Source organism: Nylanderia fulva, unplaced genomic scaffold, assembly GCF_048542155.1.
Source record: "Nylanderia fulva isolate GAGA-0341 unplaced genomic scaffold, ASM4854215v1 Scaffold7, whole genome shotgun sequence".
In the NCBI taxonomy this organism is placed as follows: domain Eukaryota; kingdom Metazoa; phylum Arthropoda; class Insecta; order Hymenoptera; family Formicidae; genus Nylanderia; species Nylanderia fulva.
Genome location: NW_028190807.1, coordinates 159595 through 179772, shown reverse-complemented (window position 1 = coordinate 179772; position 20178 = coordinate 159595). Strand labels below are relative to the sequence as shown.

The 20178-nt window shown below is 36.2% G+C and overlaps 3 protein-coding genes across 4 annotated transcripts in view; 2 read left to right on the top strand and 1 right to left on the bottom strand.

The window, feature by feature from the left end:
• Positions 1 to 346: 346 nt before the first annotated feature.
• nero (deoxyhypusine hydroxylase nero) lies at positions 347 to 1879 on the top strand. Its single transcript, XM_029318130.2, has 4 exons — positions 347 to 515; positions 640 to 993; positions 1071 to 1391; positions 1473 to 1879. The coding sequence occupies exons 2-4, from the start codon at positions 714 to 716 to the stop codon at positions 1784 to 1786; spliced, it is 915 nt and encodes a 304-aa protein (XP_029173963.1). The 5' UTR covers positions 347 to 515; positions 640 to 713; the 3' UTR covers positions 1787 to 1879.
• Positions 1880 to 1955: 76 nt separating this feature from the next.
• LOC114946075 (uncharacterized) overlaps positions 1956 to 20178 on the top strand; it is a 31861-nt gene continuing 13638 nt past the window's right edge. For both annotated transcript variants that reach the window (XM_085488623.1, XM_029322490.2), the window contains exons 1-11: positions 1956 to 3579; positions 6581 to 6900; positions 7184 to 7471; positions 7637 to 9292; positions 15317 to 15481; positions 16319 to 16504; positions 16577 to 16753; positions 17393 to 17558; positions 18620 to 18731; positions 18894 to 19011; positions 20114 to 20165. In XM_085488623.1, the coding sequence (XP_085344749.1) occupies positions 6673 to 6900; positions 7184 to 7471; positions 7637 to 9292; positions 15317 to 15481; positions 16319 to 16504; positions 16577 to 16753; positions 17393 to 17558; positions 18620 to 18731; positions 18894 to 19011; positions 20114 to 20165 (3148 nt within the window). In that variant the 5' untranslated portion in view covers positions 1956 to 3579; positions 6581 to 6672. The remainder of the gene's footprint in view (positions 3580 to 6580; positions 6901 to 7183; positions 7472 to 7636; positions 9293 to 15316; positions 15482 to 16318; positions 16505 to 16576; positions 16754 to 17392; positions 17559 to 18619; positions 18732 to 18893; positions 19012 to 20113; positions 20166 to 20178) is intronic.
• LOC114946078 (carbohydrate sulfotransferase 11) lies at positions 9460 to 12990 on the bottom strand. The gene is made up of 5 exons (XM_029322495.2): positions 12167 to 12990; positions 11652 to 11800; positions 11233 to 11564; positions 10794 to 10993; positions 9460 to 10650 (listed from the first exon to the last, which is right to left on the bottom strand). The coding sequence occupies exons 1-5, from the start codon at positions 12314 to 12316 to the stop codon at positions 10420 to 10422; spliced, it is 1062 nt and encodes a 353-aa protein (XP_029178328.1). The 5' UTR covers positions 12317 to 12990; the 3' UTR covers positions 9460 to 10419.

Below are 20178 nucleotides of genomic sequence, written 5' to 3'. Positions count from 1 at the left end.
ATATATGTAATATAAAAGTGTATTATTATAATTTATGTATATTAAAATTAATCAATAATTCAAATTATAAATTGTATAAATAAAAACTAAACTCGTAATTTACGTATGTTATAACATAGGTACACGTATATGTATATATTTTATAATTTCATTATTTGTTTATTGTATGTTTATATTTAACATTTTTAATTAAATTTATTATATTTATAATAAAAATTATACGATTCATTAATTATTTTAAAAAATTTTCAATAATTTAAGAAAAATTAAACAGAGGGGGAAATCAGGACCCCATTTCATGCGAGTGACTACTTCATTAATACTACATTCAATGCGCATGCGCGAAAAAACCTAGCCCGTCTAACAACACTGCATCCAGACCTTTGGCGATCTGTCTATTAATCTGTGATCACGTGAAGTATTATTGTAACTATAATTTTTAATTACAACATTGCATTCATTTATTTATCTCATTAAAACAGGCAAACGTCCAGTTATAAATTTTACTTGATATGGTAAGAAATCACACAAATATTTATCAATTTTTAAACATATTTGTGTTATATATTATATGATTTAGGTTAAAATTACCGGTAATTTTATTTTTATGATTACTGATTTATATATATTATTTTTAAGGTAAATCTGTACATAAATTGTTTTCCTTTATGTTGGTGATTTTAATATTCACCATTTAATAAACATTACTGAAAATGGTACGAGCAAGTGAGAGCGTTATTTTAACCATAGGCGGAGTCTTGAATGATTCTGCCAGGCCTTTGAAAGAAAGATTCCGAGCGTTATTTACCCTGAAGAATATTGGTGGTGCAACGGCAATAAATCAGATCAGTAGATGCTTTAAGGACGAATCGGCGCTGTTAAAGCATGAGCTTGCATATTGCCTGGGTCAGATGAAGGATCCTAAAGCGATTAGCATTTTAACAAATGTATTGGAAGATCTGTCACAAGAACCTATGGTACGTCATGAAGCAGGTATGTGTGTATTTGGTATGTCACTTAATTAGTGGCCTGTTTTGGAATTGATAAAAAAATTAATGTGATTTATACAGGAGAGGCATTAGGTGCTATTGGTGAGCCAAGTGTAATTCCATTATTGGAAAAATATCGCAAAGATCCTGTACCAGAGGTAGCAGAAACCTGTGAGTTGGCCTTGGATCGATTGAAGTGGTTGGAATCTAATACTAATACAGAGAACTTACAAAATAATCCATACTCGACTGTCGATCCAGCACCTCCGGCTGATATAACAAATGTGGATAATTTACAAGAAATTTTATTAGATGAAAACAAGTCATTGTTTGATAGATACAGGGCAATGTTTTCATTGAGAAATTTAGGCACCAAGGAAAGCATCCTTGCTCTTACCAAAGGTAAGAAATTATATTGTTCCAATATAAGGAAAGGTAGTAAGCATGGAGTAATAATTAATCATTTGCCTTTATGTGATACAGGTTTGAAAGCTGGTAGTGCTTTGTTCAAACATGAGGTAGCGTTTGTTCTGGGACAACTTCAAGAAGAGGCATCTGTGCCAGGATTGCGAGCATCATTAGAAAATACAGAAGAAAACGAGATGGTCAGGCATGAATGCGCGGAAGCCTTGGGTTCCATTGCCACTCCTGAGTGCTACAAGATATTGAACAAATACCTCAATGACAGTAAAAGAGTCGTTCACGAAAGCTGCGTTATCGCTTTGGACATGTGTGATTACGAAAATAGTTCAGAGTTTCAATACGCGGATACACTGACCAAGCTTCCTACTGCGTGAAAATATCCGTTTTTACAATGTATATAAATACTGTATATTTATTACATTTCGAAAAAAAAGAAAACTAAGTTCTTTCTTTTACCATTGAGGAAAGATTTTTATTAATTATTACTGGCGAACCTTAAGGATTATTATCTGTTCTTTCTTTTCCATAGTCTATATATTTTTTCGTGCGTTCAATGCAACTTTCTATTTTATATTATGAATGCATATATTCTTCCTGCTTTCCTCAGTCTTAATTTTCTAGTAATTTGCGGCATTAATTTTTATAGTCCATTTTTATTCGATTCAGATTATGCGAAAAATCTTTAAAGACTCTAGCGAATCGATCGTAAAAGAAGTTTGTATTTTGTCACGTTAGACGATTTTTTTTTCTCCAAGAAAACGGTAAAATCAACAGATTGTATTGCAATGATGTATATGCGGGTGTACCGCTAATAGCATAAATGAGTCCGATAAGAGACTCCGCGCGATACGAACCGGGCCTTTCCGAGCGGAATCGATCAACCACGTCACGGTCCAATGTTTTTACATTCGCCGTAAACCTCATTTATTCGAATCATTTCTCTATAATCACGTTTGTAAATATATGTATATGTGTAGCGCGTTGGCTTATATACCTGTAGCGGAATTTCGATATTGTCGGTGCTCAATTTCATGAATATCGCGTGCCGCCTCGGGCATTCATTGACATATATAGTCGTAGCTTTTATTGCTGTAAATACACAGAAACCTTTACGACTTGTATACTCCGTCAAGATAAATATTTCTCGGTTCTCTTACGTTGTCGGGATGTCATTTAGATGGTGTTATGCAAGGGGGAACTTGTAGGCATAAAAAACGTCTCTCCCTGATAGGTCGTAGGGGAGAAGCTCGACTTAAACTGAATAATGAAACGATTAATCAGAGTCTAAAGCAAGATTGACGCGTTGTAAATATTGGACAAGTAAGCTATAGTTCGTCAAATCTTCAGTAACTTCGCGAATATATATACAGAATCACGTGCTTTGTTTTCATCATTAAACCAAAGAATTTTACCGTCTAAAAGAGACGCGCGCGATGGCGCCAGGTAGAACATAATGGCATAATGACGTCACTTAAGTCATTTTGGAAAACAAAATTTTGAGAATTATATAAAGCGATTATATATCTTATATTAGGGAGCTTTTAAATCTATAATTCCTTTTGTCAACTTTAAATAATCTTTTTATCATTTTTGTCAAGATAACTTTTAAGTGATGAATAAAATTATTATGACGTCATGAATGTTATATTCTACCTGGGGATATATATACACAACATTTAAACGTAATAAAATTTAATCAAATATATGACATCTTTTAACAAAATATTATCGATGTCGCGTCCGCACATTCATCTATCTGCGTTTTCATCATCGATCTTAACATAGCATTAAAATATAATCCATTAACACGCCATTAAGGTATAAAAATAATTAATCGATCGCGGCGCGAAAGCGCGCGCAAACTTTTCTCCCGCCACGAGACTTTATCTTTTCATACGAAAGAAGAAGATAGTTTGGGGTAATAATTTATTTTTGCAATATATCTTGCGTCCAGGCACTTGTATATGCGACGCTATCGCTCGCTGTAAAGTATAAGACGATTCTCGCCAAAGTGCGAGGCGGGGGATGGACGGGGGTGGTCGATATTAACTCCGCGAAGCACCTTACCTCGCGGAGAACCGCGGTGGCTGAAGTTAGTCACATGCCGGCCGCGGTCGAGTGTACTCGCTTATTTGTACTGGAGCGTCTCTCCGCTGCTTCATCTAAAGTAAGCGCTTCCTCTCTCTCACATCTCAACTTTTTTTTCAATATTTTTCATTATACTTATTTCAAGTAAGCACTTGCTCTCTTTCTCATCCGTTCAAAATATTAATCACAATAATATCGTCAAAGGTTTGACGATAGCGAGAACGAAAGTTCGTAACATTTCGAGCAACATTTTCAGATATTTACAATCAATTTTCCGATTGCTATTTTACTTGAAATTTTTTTATTTCTCATTATACTTGTTTAATAAAGTAAGCGCTTCCTCTCATTCTCATTTATTTAATATATTAATCACAATAATATCGCCAAAGATTTGACGATAGCGAGAAGAAAAGTCACATTTCGAGCAACATTTTCAGATATTACAATAGATTTTTCAATTGCTGTTTTATCTGAAATATTTTTTAAAAATATTTCTCATACTTATCTATCAAATAAGCGCTCTTTCTCATATCTGTTCGAAATATTAATCACAATAATTCGCCAAAGATTTGACGATAGCGAGAAGAGGAAAGTAACATTTTGAGTAACATTTTCAGATATTTACACTCAATTTTTCGATTGCTATTTATATATCTGAAATATTTTTTAAATAATTCTCGTTACCTAGCTTTAGTTTTCAAGTGGTCTTGTATGAAATTCATATTAAAGTGCACTGGTTCCTATAAATTTTTATAAAAGAGATGTAAAAAAATAATTTTCCTTAAACTAAATTAAGTTACAATTTTTTTCATCGTCGAATTGAAAAGTCACATGAAAATTCCATAACTTTTTAATGCATATTAAAATTGTATATTTCTTATTAATATTAATATTCTTCGATTTGATGTGCTAACTAATTTAGTTTTATGTATTTTTTCTGTCTTTCTATTCTCTTTTTTCCTTATATAAAAAAATTTTGAATTTTTAAAACATACAGATTTACAATATTGTCCACACACACACACACACACACACACACACACACACACACACACACATGAGTATTATATTATATATAACATAAAAATATGTTTTGTTTCTGTAACGCTAAATATTTTGCGAAAACTATACATATGATATAAAAGATAAAATTTAAATAAATGATTTTTGTTAAATCGAGTTTAAATCTTTAAAAATCAAAGAATATCTCCAAAGTCTTTAGACCTTTTTCCCTGTTTTTCCAAAATTTTAATTCTTTAATTTAAAATTTTAAATAGTTAGGATTAAAAAGGATAGAAAGATAATAATTAATTATACAGTCGAGTTTATTATCTTGCAAATTTTTGTTGATTCTTACAAATTTATTAAAATAGTAGATTATCAGTTTCATCTCTCGATTAATATTAGTAAAATACACATTCATTTGACTAAAATTTATGATTATTATAATCATTATCAAGCGTGATTTCGTTGGTCTCCCACAATTTTGAGCCAGCGCATGTATAATATATTTTAAAAAATACGCACGTTCTTTCTTCGAATTATGCAATCGCTTTTCGTGTGTACTACTTTTTTTACTTGAGAGTTTCGTGTCGTGAGAGATTTAATGATAAACTTCGCGGTTTTCCTCTTGCGAGACTTTTAACGTTAAAAAAAAAAAATACCAATATAACGTGCCGAGCGCGATGTCGTCCCGATATATATATATATTTTATTCAATCTTAAAATTATTCGAACATTTATTATCTCTCGACAATAGAGGAGAGACGGAAATCTCATCTCATAAATCGCGGATATGAATATACAGCGAGCTCATGACACGAAACGATGAATGACATCTCGTGCGGCTGACGTGTTTTGATCAGTCTTCCTTATTTATGATCTATTCGTCCGTGAAATATGCATATCTTGCTTCGAAAGTAATCGCTCCCGACCTGTTTGACTGTCTTTTGTAACGTCAATCGCGCCTCTCTCGATATGCCGGAAGCAAAACAAACGTCAATCATTCGCCAATTCTTGATTCCGGGCAGAGTCGTCGCAAATAAGGAATCGCGGAATAAGCTTCGACGGATGTTTAGGAGGAAGTAGACTTGACATCTCGCGTTCGAATATTAATATCAAATGTTAGAATATTTAAATTAAATTTTAATGCGCGATTTGCGCGGGCAAGTTGCATGTTTTCCCTTTCCGGTTTCCCGCTCTTTTGACGTCACAATCTCGTACACCTGCAAACACGACAGAGCGTTTAGTTTCATTCTTATATTTTGTAAACATTAACAAGATTGTTTATATTTGACAATTTTATATTTTGTGCAAAGTGTGTAAATTATAAATTTAAAATTATAAATTATAAATTAAAAATTAAAAATTTATTACGTAGAAAATAAAACTGCATATTTGCCGCAATTTGGAACAACACGATGGAATATATGAGAACTTCGGCATTACGTGTCGATCGTTAAATTGGCATACCCTTATGTCAGCATATCCGGTCTTTACAATCCTAGTTAATTAACTTTGTAGAAAGAATCGATCTATTCCTTCCTTCCTTGCATAAACCGTTATCATCATTATTGATATTCAGTTTTAAAGCTCGGGCTTTTTTTGCGATATGTTAATATAAACCACGAGTGAAAAAATATATGCAAATATTAATTTGAAGTTCAAAGGTAAAGGTTTTTACGATAGAAAATACGAGTGAATATATATATCGATATCATAGAGCGATTTTATACGACTTTATATGCACAGAGGGAAAGGTAAGAGGAGATATTTGCCTCCTTCCCTGGAATCAGCAAAAAATTGAATATTTCTCCTTAAAAAAAGACATTTTTAAAAATTTCAAATTCTATAAGTATTATAATTCTGTGAATAACTGAAAGTATTTTGAATCATCTCAAATATATCATTTTGACATCGAATGACGTCATTAGATGTCAAAATGACGTTATTTAACGTCTAATGGCGTCAGTTTGCTACTTGAAATGTCCCCTCCTGAAAAAATCGTGCTCTTGTTCATATGCAATTTCTAGCACAGTGACTTGCATGTGCGATTTATGTGTGTATATGTACACCGGAAGCATCGATGAGCGATCAGGCGTCGTCGGATTCGCGATCGCGGGAGATGATGAGGGATAATCGGTGGTTCCTGAAGGACGAGACGTAGGGGGATATGTCCGGCTGCTTGTCGTCATCTATGACAGGCTCGACAGATGCGGGGCCGCTGCAGCCCCAGGAAGATCCCGTGCCGCCATCGACTTACGACCTTAGACCCTTGTCCGAGGGCGATGGCTCGTCGGCGAGGCGAGGCTGTCGTCATCGTCATCAGTTACGACGTCGGATGACGTCCGCTCCGCCGTCCGGACAAACGATACAGCTGACTCCACTCTGGGAACACGTAGTACGCGTCGAGATCAAATATATTAAATTAATCATATTTTATTATATAATAATATTTTTTTATATAATTATACATAATTATTTATAATTATATATAATATGTGTTATATAATTATATATAATTTATATATAATTACATTTATTATATTATTATATATTTTATTATATTAATTATATTTTATTTCATGTTTTATGCTTGTATTTTTTAATTCTTAAAATTGAAGCACTTTGGTTTTTTATTGGAGATATAATTGAAATTTGCAATTCGCGGTTTTTCCGGCCAGGTGCGAACGCGTAGGTTTCCATCCGAGATCGACACTCAGGCCACCTTCATTGAGATCTCCGAGAGACTTCGAGACCCGGAATGGGAGGTGCGCCAGCACGCTCTGCGAGTGCTAATGGACGTTCTACCGACGCTGAATGCCGATGTCGTTGACAAGGTCATGCAACCGGTGGTGCCGGAGCTGATCAATAATTTGGGGCATCCAGCGCCGGCGGTACGCAAGGGCGCCTTGGACGCGCTGCGGGTCTACCTCATTCACACCCCCAACAAAGACAGCGTGGTCAAAAACGTAAATAGCCGCAATGCGCTGAAAAAGAAGCTTTTTTTCTATTTTCTCTAATATTCAATATGAAATTAAAATCAAATTAAAGATTAAGTTAAGTTAAACAATAATTGGATAGCTAACAATAATAATTGTGAATAAAAATTAAATGCAAAATTCGTTTCGTTACAGATCCTTCACGACGGCTTGAATCGACCGGACGCTCACAATCCATTTCAGACGAACGTGACAACGGGGGTGATTCTGAGTGCTCCGCTGCTGCTTTTTCCATCCTCCGACAGTCCTCCACCGACCACGCAGATCCTGAAAGACGCCACGATCGCCTTTGCCGCACGACTGGTCCAGGTACCGCACCAGGAGGCCGTTCTCAAATCCCTCATGAAGATTCGCGATGAGGTCGGCGACGAAGAATTCGAGAGCTACCTGGCGGATTACGACGACAAGCTGAAAAAGAACATCGACGTTCTCTCCAAGATTTACAACATCAAGCCAACGACCAAGAAGAAGCGAGAGAGAAATCGCGCGCGGGATATCGTCAAACCCGACACGAAGGAACGTACCTTGGACAAGAGCTGGGACAGCGACAGCGACACTTCCGGTATTGCTGAAGAAGAGGATGAAGGCGCGATACCACCAGCGAGAGTTGTTCTGGAGACCGAGATCAAGTTCAACGAAGAGACGGCCATCACGATGACGATCCTGGAGGAAAAGGAGGAGGATGAGAGCGGGAATTCGGCCTCCTCGGATAAACGGAAGACGCCGAGACGCGTCCGCTTCGGCGGCGAGATCGTCAAGTTGAGGACACCCGACAGCGACGAGACGGAATCGATCGAGATAACACCTAAGACGAGGATCCCGCTTCCTGTATCGCCAGCTACCAAGATGCCGGAAACGACGAATCGGAGACGACCATCGTCGCAGCCCTGTAGTCCCTACGCGGGAGAGAAACGAAGATCGAAGAGGGTTTCCAGGTCGGCATCCAGCAGCCCCAAGAGAGAATACACTCACAACGCGCAACTGAGTCCTAAGAAGAGTATCCTCACACGAACGGACGGTCCTCTCATCGTTATCGATTCTACGGAAGAAGCTAAGAGAAGTAAAAAAGATAGGAAAAGCGGCGAAGCAGTTTTGGAGGATAAAGCTTTTTCCAAGGTGAATGATAGTTCGAAAGAAGTTAACGAGACGTCGAGGAAGGAAGACGCTGCTTTAGCTCAAACAACTTTGTATTCAGCGAATAAAGAGGATAAACTGATCAAGGATAATGAAAATAACGTGTCCAAGGCAGCTCAAGTTGCAACCCCGAAGAATGCATCATTAAGGGGAGAACAAACGATCCTTGAAGGAAATCACGTGATCGATGAAAGCGTTTCCGAAACCGCCTCGCGACGAGAGAAGACTTCATCGCCGACAAAGCTGTTGAATCCAAGTCGTTCGAAGACGACTGAAGAAAATAAGGACGACGAAATGGAGAGAGGACGCTCGAATGAAGACGTTCGGAAGGCATCGATCGAGCAGAGCAATTTTACCCGCGATTTTTCCAACAATCTGCCATTCGGGTCGCCGATTAACGGCGAATGCGAGGCGCGAATAGATCGCCTGGTTGGCGGCGATTTCGTCGACGACGAACGGGAGGACGTGCGCATTTTCGACGACGGCGAAGGACGAAGGGGACGAAGCGGTCAATGCTCCGGCGACCGGAAGAGCGCGTCGGAGGGGAACGGAAGTGTCACTTGCAGCAGCAGCGAGGGCGAGGGAAAACCGCGAGAACCTAGCTGGGAGGAATTAGGGTTGGTCGGTCAAGAGGTGCTGGACGATCTGCACAATAAGGTGAGTGGATTCAGAAAGCAAAATCATTTCCGAATAATCTCGAAGTTAATATAAGTACACCAAATATTTTATATTAAGGTATTATGTAAATTTATTGTATATATATATATATATATATATATATATATATAATTAATTTTTTTATAAAAGTTTTTATAAAAGTTTGCAACAGTTAGACCTTTTACGGTTTCATATTGAGATGTCTTTCATAGTTCTTTCTTAAGATATTTCTAAAAAATAATTAGCAAATTATATACATTTTTAAATTTCTATAAAAAATTTCTCAAATAATATAAATTAAGTCAAGTTAAATTGACGATATTAAAGCGAGGACGAGAATAATTGATTTATTCGTGCATGAAATTCGGAGAGAATTTCCTCTTAGAGTTTACGTAATAAAAAATATTAATATGTGCATAGTAAATATTACTATATACATGTTAAAATTAATCGAACATATTATATATCTTACTGTGGTAAATATTAATATTTTTATTATAGTAAATATTAATCAGAGAAACTCTTATAAATATTGTCCCATAATTTTCAGGGCAAATTCTAAAAGAAAATTCTCTCTGTGTAAATTAATTTTCGAATTATGATAGCACTAATATAAAGTGCAAATATATAACTAAATATATCATATCCGTATTTATTAATGTATCTCAAAGACATTGATGTCTTTTTTACGCGAAAATTTGGTATCATTTCCGCCAGGGCAGGGTAACGCTCGGCTTCTGGGACTCGCGGCGAGGATTAACATGCTCATTCGGGGGACCCTTGACTTTAGGACAGGTCGCCGGTCCGATACATTAGTACACGGGTGAGAAGTAGGTCGATCGATTCTCGTCGACAAAAGTTTCGTCGCGTGACGTAACGTGATTTAAGCTCCATCAATTATCGGGGTTACGTGTGCGCGCGTACACAGAACCTTAACGTATCTTTTTCTTCCTCTTTTTTTTAATCTCATATACACGAAGAACTTGTTTTCATATCAAGCATCATATCGCGGCACTTTATGTGTCGTTATTAGAAAATTACGTCATACAGATAGATCGCTAGACGCTATAGTGCAGAGCTTCGCGCGGAGATGTGTGACCTCGATTTACATTCGATCGGACTTTGAATTAATCCGTGGACGTGGCGTACTCGTAATAAATATCGGGCGAGTAATCGAAAAGCTCGAAGTCCAGTCTTAGCTTCTCGTAAAGCTTTCGCACAGTCGCTCCGTTTAATTGACGGAAGTATATCCTGGAAGCGTTGACGTGACCATTACTATGCCTCCATCTAGGCTTAATCTTGTCCTGCAATCCCAACTTATTGATCGCGTACACTTGATCTCGCCACAGCGATTCCACCTACAAAATTATGATACATTTACAGAAAATTTAATTTGGAGCAAGAATTTTTTTATTAAAAAAAATTTATTAAAAAAATTCGAAGAAATGTTTAATGTTAAATATTACAGACGATGAATACGTGGTTTCGCGGATTCACTCACATTCGCGATAATGTCATACTTGACGAGGCAGGGAGTGCAATAAAGATAATACGGCATCCAGTGATCATCGCCATAACTTCCTAGATCAGTATCGATCATGTAATCGACAAACTCTCGAAAGGTCGGTTCCACACCTGCTGGAGGTGGAACATTATCACGTCGGATCACTTGATCTGGTCGTGGTTCCGTGAAATTTTCCTCTGAAGATTAAGAAAAAAAATTCATCATCACTCTCTATCTTCCATATAAAATTCACATTAATCGCACATTTTTTTCGTTATTTAAAATGATGAAAAAAATGTTAGAATATTATATTTAAATCGTTGAATGTAAAGATTTATTTATAACAGTTTTTGCTTGCATGAAGAAGGGATTCGAGCTATCGCGATCACACACTTTTTCCCTCTCTTCTTCTCCCTTTTACTTTCTCGTGACTTACTGCGATACTTCCGCACGATCTTGGCTCCGTGCTTGCGATAAAAGTGCAATGTTCCGTGCTCCCGGCCGGCGACGGAGTTCTCGAGTTTGTCGCGATAGGCGCTCAACAGCCTCTCGAAGGGATGTCGGACGACCAGGAGTCTTCTGGTCGCATTTAGGACCCGTTCAGCCTCGGGGTACTCGAGTTCCGGCATCGCCCTTCTAGCGACAGTCGACAATTGTTCCTTGCCGTTATCCAACGTCTCCGAAGGCACGTTCATCAATAGGCAGAGATTGTAGAGCCAGGTCGTGGTGCCGGCTTTGTACACCGGGCAGTAGGATATGTTGTGTACCCTGTTGCAGCAAATTGCATAATCCATGGTCTATCGATTTAATCGATTCTTTATTAATGTCAAAGTATTTTTTTTTTTTATAATGAACCTGTCCATGTAGAAGACGGTGTACTGTGGCGCAGGCGGATGTTTGAACGACGAATCCTCGGCGAGCTTTCGATAGGAGCCCAAATTGTACTTCTTGCATACTCTTTCGACGTTCAACAATCGTCGTGTGTTGTCCATCTCAGCTTTGATCTAAGATGATTGATGTAAAATCGCGAGATTTAAAAGCATGGCAGATATAAAAAGAGTCTATTTTTATCGAAAAAATATAACGTAAATTGTACATATATCATTTTGGCTTTATTTTAGTACTTTAAGATGTAGTCACTTTCATTCAGAATGTTTAAAAATAAAAAATTATATATAATATATAATATATAATATATAATAATTATATATAAATTATATATAATAATTAAATTATAAATTAAAATATATATAATATAATTAAAATATAAATAATTTACGTTATTCCTCTTAGGCAGAGATCGGTTTTGTTTACCTATCATTTGTTCTCATCGTCAATATCGTTAATAGAATGCAACGTGTGTGACTCACCAACAGCTTTCTCAACTCATCGGCGGCGGGAAGAGGTTTATCTTCATCTCCGATAGTGATAATAAACAATTTTAACGTCGACAAGATAACGCCGAGGCAGACGACAATTTGAAATAATCGGAAAAATGCACGTTTCTGTTGCCTCGACATAATCGAGACGCGATTTATTCATAAATATATAATCACTTCGCGTTTATACTTTATACTCGTAGAAATGTTACTGAAGCAGAACGATCGAATTCTTCCTAGAGTTCTCTCGCAAGGCAAACACATTCTCTGCACTTCCTCTACCAATTCTATACACAGACTAACTGACCGGTTTTGTGTTCACCAATTGCGATGGTGATGGATCTAGAGTATCATCGGCCCCGAGTTGATCACTGATCATCATAATTATTATAAAATATTACTTAGAGCGTCTCAAAATGATCAAATGTCTTTTTTCGAGCAGAGTTAATTTCGAGATGATTTTTCCAAATGAAAGATGATTTAGCAAAGTAGAAAAAATGAATAAATTTTTTTCGGTATCGATGAACGAAGGTCCACTCCTGAGGTTTGAGTGGGGAACTTCACGGCCAAAGACGTTCTCCGCATAAATTAATTCCGTTAGTTCAGCTGTTGAAACTCGTGTGACACCTTCTTTAAAGAGAAAGAAATCATTCGGAAAATTCGAATGTAAAATCGATACGTCAAACTCGAAAGAGTGATTTCAACTCGCTGACAGATCAATCTCCATTAAATTCCTCTATCGTGCCCGCGAATCTATCTAGATGTATGTACATACAGCTATCCCGAACGACGATCGCGATTGTCACAGGTGCGCCTTGTGTTCATTCAGCGACCGACGTCAAGGTCACTGCACTAGACCTTTTTATGAATGCACGCGCGGCCTCGGCCTCGTCTGCGCGAGAGAGGTCTATGAAAATAAATACCTCTAAATCCTCCCTCCCGCGCAATCGATTTCCACGGGGTGTCGTTTGTGTATCCGGAAAAACGAAATATGTTTCCCGCAACTTTGGACTTTTCGCGACACATCCTATAGGCGCTGCATAATTGATGCGATGTCACCTGCAGGTTCCTACTTCCTACTCGCGTATTACTTTAAAGTCGGTTCTCTATACCGGATAAAAGTTTCATAAAATTTTGTTCGCTATTTGTCGTTGAATGTATATAATCTTCCAATTTTCCGCGAATCGATGAGTATCTCATTTGAATACCACCTAATCAATTTTTCATACACGCTCTGAAAAAATTGTTAACTGGATTAGATCTTTCAACTAAATTATTATTTTGTTGTAATTAAATATATATTAGTATTTAAGTCAAATACATGCACGTTTTGTTAGATTTAATATGTTATATTTAATTTAAATATTTTTATATGTTCAATTAACAAAATATTATTTAGTTGAAAGATTTAATCACCTAAACATTTTTCTTTTCAATGCGTGTCAAAGTAAAATTTATTTGAAAATTAAATCTTCTAATGATCATTTATAGTACATTGTATATAGTTTCTCTCCATTAAATCACAAATGAATAAAACCCATAATTCGTTAATAATTCCGAAACTGATTCATGAAAAAGAAAATAAATGCAAAATGAATAACGCATTTCGTCGAAATTATTACGTCGCTTTTTTACAGCAGAGTAAAGTCGAGTTTATGCCAAAGCAAAGTATGAATATTCTACGATGGGAGGGGAAAGAGTGAAAGAGGGTGAAAAACGACGGGAGAGATTTCCCTCGCATTACATGGAAGAAATAATATAGACAGAGAGAGGGGAGAAAGGTGCAAGAAAATAATTAGCCACGTATTGCGTGCCACGTCGCTCGGTCCAGGAAAACGTTCCCGTTCCCGTGTATATGCAAATCAAGTGGCAATTGTACCACCACGACCGAATGTAATTTTCAAGCCGTTCTCTGATTCATTGTAAGCGCCATAATCAGCCGGTCATTTGTTCGCCATGTCTGACGAGACGTTTGAGAATATTAAAAAATTATATTAAAAATATTAAAAAAGACAGAATATTAAAAAGATTCTACACAGAGAAATTCTACGAGAGATATCGAAAGAAGAAAAAAAGATGCTAACCCTGGTATCGATTCCGCGGTTAGGGCTCGATAGGAGAACACGCGGTGAGAATGCAGATGCACCGACTGCATTCGGTCTCGCTTTGACGATCAATAATGTCGGACTCCAGTGAATTTCCAGCGACAACGTTCATTCGCTCTCACGTAATTGGATTTCCCGCAAATAAAAAAAATTTCTTTTTACATACGGCAATTTTATTTTATTCCCTCGACAGAGACGAATGGTTAGGCGGGCTATAGAAATGATTCGAGTGAGATCGACGGAAATCAATATACATATGCACGTAATTAAAGATGAATCACGCGAGTACAATTCACCTAGCGTTTTTATAACGATTCAGCAATTTGGCGAAGTTAATTCAAAGAATAACAAACACAGGCAAGTGCGGCTTATATCCTTATTACGTGTAATTGGAAGACTTGCACGCGAGATGAGCACAGATAGAAAATATAATGTTGGCTATATGCATATATATAATGATAAGAAAAATCAATCTTGTTAGGCAAAAAAATTAATCTTCTCGAGCCTTCCTGAATCGAAGGCTTTCTCCTCTCTAACAAATTATTTATTATATACGGAGAGAATTTTCTCTTATAATTTACTCTGAAAATCACACACACGGAAGAATTTTATAAGAGTTTCTCTGATTAATTATTAATAGTAAATAGTAAAATTTACTATGTATACATATTAATATTATCATATTTATCTTATAAAATTTTTCCAGTACCATATTATCTCACGATTACCATGATTTTCCGGGTAAATTCTAAGAGAAAATTCTCTCTGTGCATTAAAAATAATATTTTAAACGAGATGTAAAAATATAGAAAATACAAAGAAAGAAGAGCAAGAGCGAAATAAAAAAAAAATAAGATAAGCAACTTCTTGCATTTAAATATCCGACAGTGTTTATTAAATCGTAATAAGATGTCTGGAGCACATCGTGGAAAGGAGAGAGAAATGTAATCATATGATATCACATGACTATTACGATGCATTATGCTTGACGGGGCTTTTAATCGTCTTCTAATTAGACGTTGTCTTGCTCTTTCAGGACGATTGGCGGGCACGCGTGAGAGGCTTGGAGAGAGTCGCGTCGGCTCTGCGGACGTCCTCGGCGCTGATCGCGATAGAGTCGCGATTAGGATCGCTCTTGCATGCGGTGCTCGGTGGCGAAAGGAGCTGCCGGGTGGCCGCCGCCGGCTTCGCCGTGGCGAAGGTAAGCTCCTCGTAACTTTCGTCAAGATCAAGCCTTAAATGCGCGAAGATCTCGGCTAATTTATTGCCAGGACGAGGTAATTGTCGGCGGATAACGCCGAGCCTCGTTATTATATAAATTATATGTATGCGCATGTATATCGCGCGCTAAAAGTATATCTCCAATCGAGAAGCAACTCTTGACAATTAATATATTTTTTGTATTTGAAAAAGACGATATACAGAGTGTCACACCGAAAATATACAAGTATAGATCTTGTTATTTTGAGACAATTTTCCTTCAGAAAAAATATTGAGACATCAATAATTTTCTCCAATTAATTTCAAGTAGAGTTTACTTTAATAAAATTTTAATTTAAGATTTAGTTATAAAGATACATATAATGACAAAAATTGGGAACATGCAAACAATGATGGCCTCCCTCGACATTTTTGCTAAAGAAAAATCGTCAAGGTTCCATTGTTCAATTTTTAAGATTAGCTGAAAATGTTTTAAATTATTCAATTTTACTTATTTTTTCAAATTAATTTTTTTATATCGCGCACGTAAGAGATTCCTGAATGAAGCTTTCGTTATCGATATTCGATCCTAGAAGCATTTACAATTCTTACAGTATAAAAGTTGCAAGGACGGCTATGTTTCATGTATATCCTATCGCAAGTTGCGTAGAAGACACTTTTAGCTGAAGAATATGTTCTACGATTCTTTCGTAATGTCATAGAGGCTTATGACGCAGCATAGACGCGTCAAACGTTAGCTATATTCCATAGTCGTCGATTTTTCGCGCCACGTGTCGACATTCTTATATAGAGACTGTTTCGTAATTTCTACCTGTAGGTCGTGGTCGCCGGTGTCTCGGAAGACGCCTTGAGGAAGAGATTGCCCCAGCTGGCCTGGGGCCTCGCCAGACAGGGTGGTCCAGCTGCGGCGCAGCTGGCCAGGATCGCGATGCTCAGACTGAAACCCAGCCTCCTTCTGGAACAGCTGCTGCAGCCTCACTGTCTAAGCGCTAGAAACGCCAAAGTAAGTCCATCTCACGTAATTAGTTTGGCGAAATATCTAAAGAAAAATTGCATCGCTCCCCGTTCTTCGCAGACGAGAGAGAACGCGCTGCAGCTACTGATCTTTTCTCTGGTGACGTTTCCGAGTACCGAGTTCAAGCTGGAATTTGTGGCTAGTCGAGTCGCCGCGATGGTCCCGGATCGTCGACGCAGAGTACGTCAAGCTGCTCTCGATGCTTTAGCCGTTTTAGGACAGATTTATGATTCCGAGGTATGACTCGAAAACAAATTAGGTATACTAGCAACTGATATTTTTTAGCTACAGAATTCTTCGTTGAACTATAGGTAAAAAATATTAGTTAAAATTTAGGCATGATAACTAAATTTCAGGTGGTAATATATAGGGATGAACTTCTACATCTTTCAGTTAATTTTAGATAAAATTTATTTTAATGTGAAGTTTAATTTAAGACTTACATTAGTTACAAAGTTATATGATGCAACGCATTGGAAATTGGCCAAAAATGATTATCCCCCTTGACAATTTCGCTAAGGAGAAATTGACTTTAAATCTAGAGAGTCTGGAATATTAAAAAGCATCCAATAATTTCGGAATATTCGATATTTATTGAGAAATTATTATCAAATAATTTACAATAAAAAATCTATTGTAAACAATAAAAATTTAAATTTTGTAAAATTTAGCTATACAGTAGCTAATATTTTTGTATGAAAACCCGAAGAACTAACGCAAAATTTTATGAATAATGCAATTCGAATTCTGTAGCCTGGCGTTTCATATAGAAAAATACATCTGGGACCAGCTTTATTTTTAAGTTTCGATTTTAAATACGCGCAACTAATCTTTCAATTAGAGTAATTTATTTGACAAGGTCTATTGTTTTTGCAGGAGGTTCTCGAGGCAGGAAGACAAGCGGCCGATGGACATCCCGATGCCGAGGCAATGCTGGCTGCCGTCAGAGCACGGTTGGCCAGGAAGTTGCTACCCCTGGTGTCGGCCGATGGCCTTGTGGTGTACGGTTTGCAAATTTCATCGACTGTTCAGATCACTACGGGTAATAATAACCGGGAACAAACGAGAGAAGCGTAATACGTGTAGATAAAATAAAATTATAATGAATTATCGAATTTTCAAATCGAATAGAGACTGAATTTTATTATTAAGCTGGATGCATCTCAAAATCACTCCGACTTTCCTTTTAATAGCAGATGATTCTCCGATCAATTTGGGAAACGATTTTTCCTTAACGAAAATCTCGAGGCTTCTATTATTTTCTTAAAGAATTAGAATTAAAAAAGAAACTTTTCGCAAAACTTTGTGGAGTCAAAAGGTGAACTACAATTTTTGATATAAAATTTATTTCAATGGAAGTTTAATTTAAAACTTAGTTATAAAGGTGTATGATACAACACATTGGAAATTTGCCAAAAATGATAATCTCCTTTAACATTTTCACTAAGAAGAAATCGACTTTAAATTCAGAGAATCTGGAATATTAAAAAAAAGCATCCAATAATATTGTAGAATATTCTATATTTACTGAGAAATTGTATTATCAAGTAATTTAGTACAGTAGAAACTCTACTGTACAATAACATTTTTTATTTTATAATAGAATTAGAAAATATATTAAAAGATAATAAAAACTTTGTTCTATTGCTATTCGTTTTATAATAGAAATTAAAATTTTGTAACAAAAATAGATACTGTAAAATAATATATTAGAGTATTTTATGTTGATTCTTCTTACAATCATATACGTGAAAAAACCATGTAGTATTTGTATGTTTAAAGAACATTTTAAAACCTCATATTTAGCCGCGTGATATTTCGATGTAAAACACGAGATTTAATATTACATATAATACATATTTTGATTATCTACACGCAATCGTAAAGTTTGTTCTATTCAACTACATGTGTTATCTTTTTTCTTTCTCTCTCTTTCTCTGGTGAGAGCACACATAATTTTGTATCAAGCGCAAATATGCAGAACCGCGTTTAATCGAAAGAATATAATTTTTGGACAAACCATAAATTATAAAATGTACATTTTATGACAAATGCATGTAAATACTTAAATGTACATTTATCCTCGATTTTCTTTACGAACAGGTCCCGATGTCGATTGGATCGTAGCGGGAAGCGGCTCGGTCTCACCTGGTACCGGTCGCACCAGAGGTCAGATCATCGCCACATCTAGATCGGCGCAAGGAAGAGCATCCCGGTAAGTGCCTAAGTAGCAAACTGACGTCACTGAACGTCAAAATGACGTCACTAAACGTCAAAGTATGCTTGCTACCTAGGTAGTTCGGAAGAGGACCGTCCGAGATATTCAATACAAAAAAGTATATATTTATGTAAAATCGAAATACATGGTTTCTTCTAGGAACGAAAACAACCGCGAAAACTCTTGGATGGATAGACCAAATCTCGTCGCGCTTGGTGTCAGTTTGCAATCTAAGACCGAATCGACCGCTTGGCAGATATTACCTTCGCAAACTAACGTAAGATGACCTACATTTTCCATTATATCTCTCCATACATCTTCCATTTTACAATCCTCTCACATAAAAATAATATATGCGGTCATAAAGATAAATATACATATATGTATATTAATAATAGAAAAAAATAGTAATATAAGTGATAAATGTTGGAACTATATTTTTAAAGCGTTTGCAATTTTATAAATTAATTTTTCAAGTAAACCCAATTAATTTTATATCACAAAAGGGTTCTATAACACACAGAGATCTCTTAACGTATTTCTTAAAGAATATGTATGACTGGTCGATACTAGTAGATTGTAATAGATTAATGAAAAGAGATTATATTAATGACTTTTGACATTATTACGTTATTACTTTCATAAAATAGTATCGATTCTCCATATATAGCGGCGTTTACGTACTGCCAATTTTTCCTGATGTCATCGTAACATATTATTCGTCGGGTTATTGAGCTTTGCAATTCAAATGCTGTAATAGCAAACACTTAAGAGAGTAGAAAGCAAAAAACGGGGAAAAGTGCGATACATTTTTTTCCATCGAGTTTTACTTTGCATATCTTCCGCCGCGACCCTTTATAATTATTATTCCTCCGTCGAGTGTGAGAATTGAGTAAGGAGCTTTGAACACGAAAAAGAAACATTGTACTCTTTGCGTGCGATTCAATAACATAATCTTTTCGCAATTTGTATTTGCATATCAGTTGATTTCGTCGACGAACTTTTAATAGAGATTATCAGGCTTAATAAGGTCATTGATATATAAAAATATCCTGTATAAAATGTCTAGTATATTTTTAACATTTTACGGCGACACGTTCATTTGTTTCTTTAATTAATTCCGATGGTACGTCACGGACAGGAGATAATTGTCACAATAATATAGGTTATTATATCAATTTTCCACTCAATTTTTTTACACATAAGTAAGAGTCCATACTTCAAAATACAAAATTTTTAAAAATAATATAATTGTGTAACGCGTTTAAATATCAGTTCGTGGAAATGTGTCCCTGTCAAAAGTGCCGAGGGTTAGAATATCCCACCGTGATTTATCTCAGATTCGATATTTAAATAATTTTTATACAATTTTCTTACAGGACGACAATGGAAATGAGATAAAAGGCTCGAACGGACGGAACGTGAATGCGGGTAATGTAATCCT